Genomic DNA, 2,562 nt, shown 5'->3' with positions numbered 1-2,562 from the left:
AACTGGTTGTCGGCAAGCAGCAACGACAAAGTCCTGTGCAACGAAGTTCTTCAATGCAAACTGCTGCAGTCGAAACAGAAGATAAGCGCGGAAATGTACCACAAAGAGATGTAGAAAAGCCGTGGACCAGAACGTGGATGTGTTCTTGTTAATTACGGTAGCTGAAAGCAACCGATTTCGCTCTTCCCCTCGGTGCGGGGTCGTTTCAAAAGTGAGTTCGAACGATATTTTGGACCGTTTGCAAGTCGTGCGTACCAAAGTTTGGTGCATCCACCGAATATCAATACCGCTTCGTATCATGAGCTATGTCGTGATCGAAGGAGTGGGTGACGCAACAGCCAGAAAAATTCTTGTCGAGAGGAAACGAAAACGGTTTTCAAGTATTGACGACGCAATTGCACTGGAACGGCTTTTCCGACGGCAGCGTGAAGGGCGAAAGGAGTCTTGAGGGCGATGCATCGCGATGACATGGGCGCTGAGTCATAAGTACAGTTTGTCTTGCCTCCTCACGTGAATTGATACCTTTGATCGTGACTTCTTGACTTTGAAGATCTACCTCCCACTCTTGGTTAACACTGACTTTTCCGATGCGTCGGAGTATGGCAACATCGTGGATTGAGCACAAGGAAGATGAACTACATGGGAGTACAGTGTTGACTTCGGTCGCTTACTATCACTTCCTTACAGAATGAACCACACGGTGAGTAACATGCTGTCTGGTTAGATTTGTGCTAATCAGGAGAGCAAATGCAGTCGCGCAGAATGGAGACGACTGACGAGTGACGTTCATCAGCATCCCATGGAAGCGATCGAGATTGGGAGCCGATCCGAACGACTTCACTTCGTGGAACCAGGACGCAGGCAGAACAGCATGACTCCGACCTCCAGATCGCAGAACGCAGCCTTGGCCTCACCGAACCGTGGGGAACGTCCCACTTGGCTGAAGCTCACAGGGTACGTTATCTCCGTCTGTTCCGCATCACGCTTCGCAGTCTTCTTGCTCGCCTCCTCCTCCTCAGGGCCAAGTGCCAGATCATCCAGCTCGCCAACTTCGCTCTCAGCATCTCTTTCAGCCTCACTGTCCTCAAAATGAAAGGCGCCGTCCTCATACTCCTCGTCACCTTCGCCGTCACTGTTGTCTGTCTGGAGCACACCGAACATGGTCTTCTCCGGTCGCTCCTCTGCCGCTTCAAGTCAAGCCTCTGCTCCCGGTTCTCCAGCCTCCACAGCCTGTTCGACTTCCGCCAGCTTGCGCTCGGCCTCGTTCTTCTCAATCGCAGCAAGAGCTTCGCCCTCCGCCCTCCGTAGGGTGTCACACATTGAATAAAATTGGTCGAGTGACGATGGGTAGGGTAAAGTTGAGTTTCTGGTTAGGTAATCATATGCGTGAATTGAAAAACCTCGCGGTACATGTATTTCGCTTACCAGCGAGCTGTAAATTATTAAGCAGAATACATGTAATATTTGAGACCGCGTCAAACAAAAAGATGCCTAGACAGTTTGGAGTTTTCACGATAATCACGTTGAAAGTTGACCAATCATAATTCGTTCAAAACTTTAGAAGATAAAAATACTCGTAGAAAGCGAAAACAGTTTTAATTCGATTTCGCTTCACACAAGCTTTCCGACAATATGTACAATATGTTAAAAACCAAACAAATATTGATGTATCACTCCCCAAATCAAATCCGGGATTTAGGGGGTCCGGAAATGAAAATATTTGTTTCTGACCGTTATAAGTCCACGAGTTCTTAACATTTTCTAACGATCAATAGCTTTTAAACTATTGATCTCAAAACTAAACTTTTAAAAAGAAGCACCAGACACAGCTGTTTCGATTCATGCGGTCAAATCCCGAGTCGTACGTAAGTTCGTAAGAATAGTGGGCCTACTTTGGCTCACTACTTTAGCTTACACGTCGCGCCACGTGTATGAGGAAGCGTAGGAGTTTATTAATAATTTGAATAAATTATACTTGAGTCCACAAGTATAATATAAATCAAATAAAACACCAAGTAGCTAGTTTAAGGTAAAATGAGAACTGTATTGTTTGTAAATTGATCTTCCTCCTAAATCCGCTAAAACTGTTTATCATCTATGTAAGGGGTTGACAGCGGCTGGCTGTCAGAGCCCCACCAATATGCACGTCTCTAATTGGTAGAAAGCAGCATCTTTCTACCAATAGGATCTTTGGGTAGGTGTGGACCACTCATCGTGGTGGCCCACTTCAATGTATCCATTGGTGTGCCTTACACCAAGGTGAGGAAGTATCTAAAACCTTTAACAGATATTTATCTGTTAAACCATAAGCGGCAATTGCCATGCACAAGTGACAGTTGTCATGCACAAGTGACTGTTGTCACTTGTGTGTGTAACCCCGTTACACCATCCCCCCGTTAAGCTTAGACGTGTCGGTCTCGACACGTCAATTAATATTGACTGCTTGTCAATTGTTTGTGCTGGGGATTTCCGTGCTCATCCGCAACGAGCACGATCAAGCTGAAGACCACCATTGCAACAGAGTGTAAACTCTCTGTTGCTGAGTACCATGCGCGGCAGGGC

The 2,562-nt window shown here is 46.4% G+C and overlaps 1 protein-coding gene across 1 annotated transcript; it reads right to left on the bottom strand.

The window, feature by feature from the left end:
* Positions 1–837: 837 nt before the first annotated feature.
* IUM83_05792 (putative phospholipase) lies at positions 838–1,161 on the bottom strand (the record flags this gene model as incomplete). Its single annotated transcript, XM_067929949.1, has 1 exon — positions 838–1,161. One exon carries the CDS (start codon positions 1,159–1,161, stop codon positions 838–840), a length of 324 nt encoding a protein of 107 aa, XP_067798181.1.
* Between the last annotated feature and the right edge of the window lie 1,401 nt (positions 1,162–2,562).

The sequence above is a fragment of the Phytophthora cinnamomi genome (genome assembly GCF_018691715.1).
Source record: "Phytophthora cinnamomi strain GKB4 chromosome Unknown Contig10, whole genome shotgun sequence".
In the NCBI taxonomy this organism is placed as follows: domain Eukaryota; phylum Oomycota; class Peronosporomycetes; order Peronosporales; family Peronosporaceae; genus Phytophthora; species Phytophthora cinnamomi.
The sequence above is the reverse complement of the archived record's forward strand: the minus strand, read 5'-3'. Positions and strand labels throughout refer to the sequence as shown.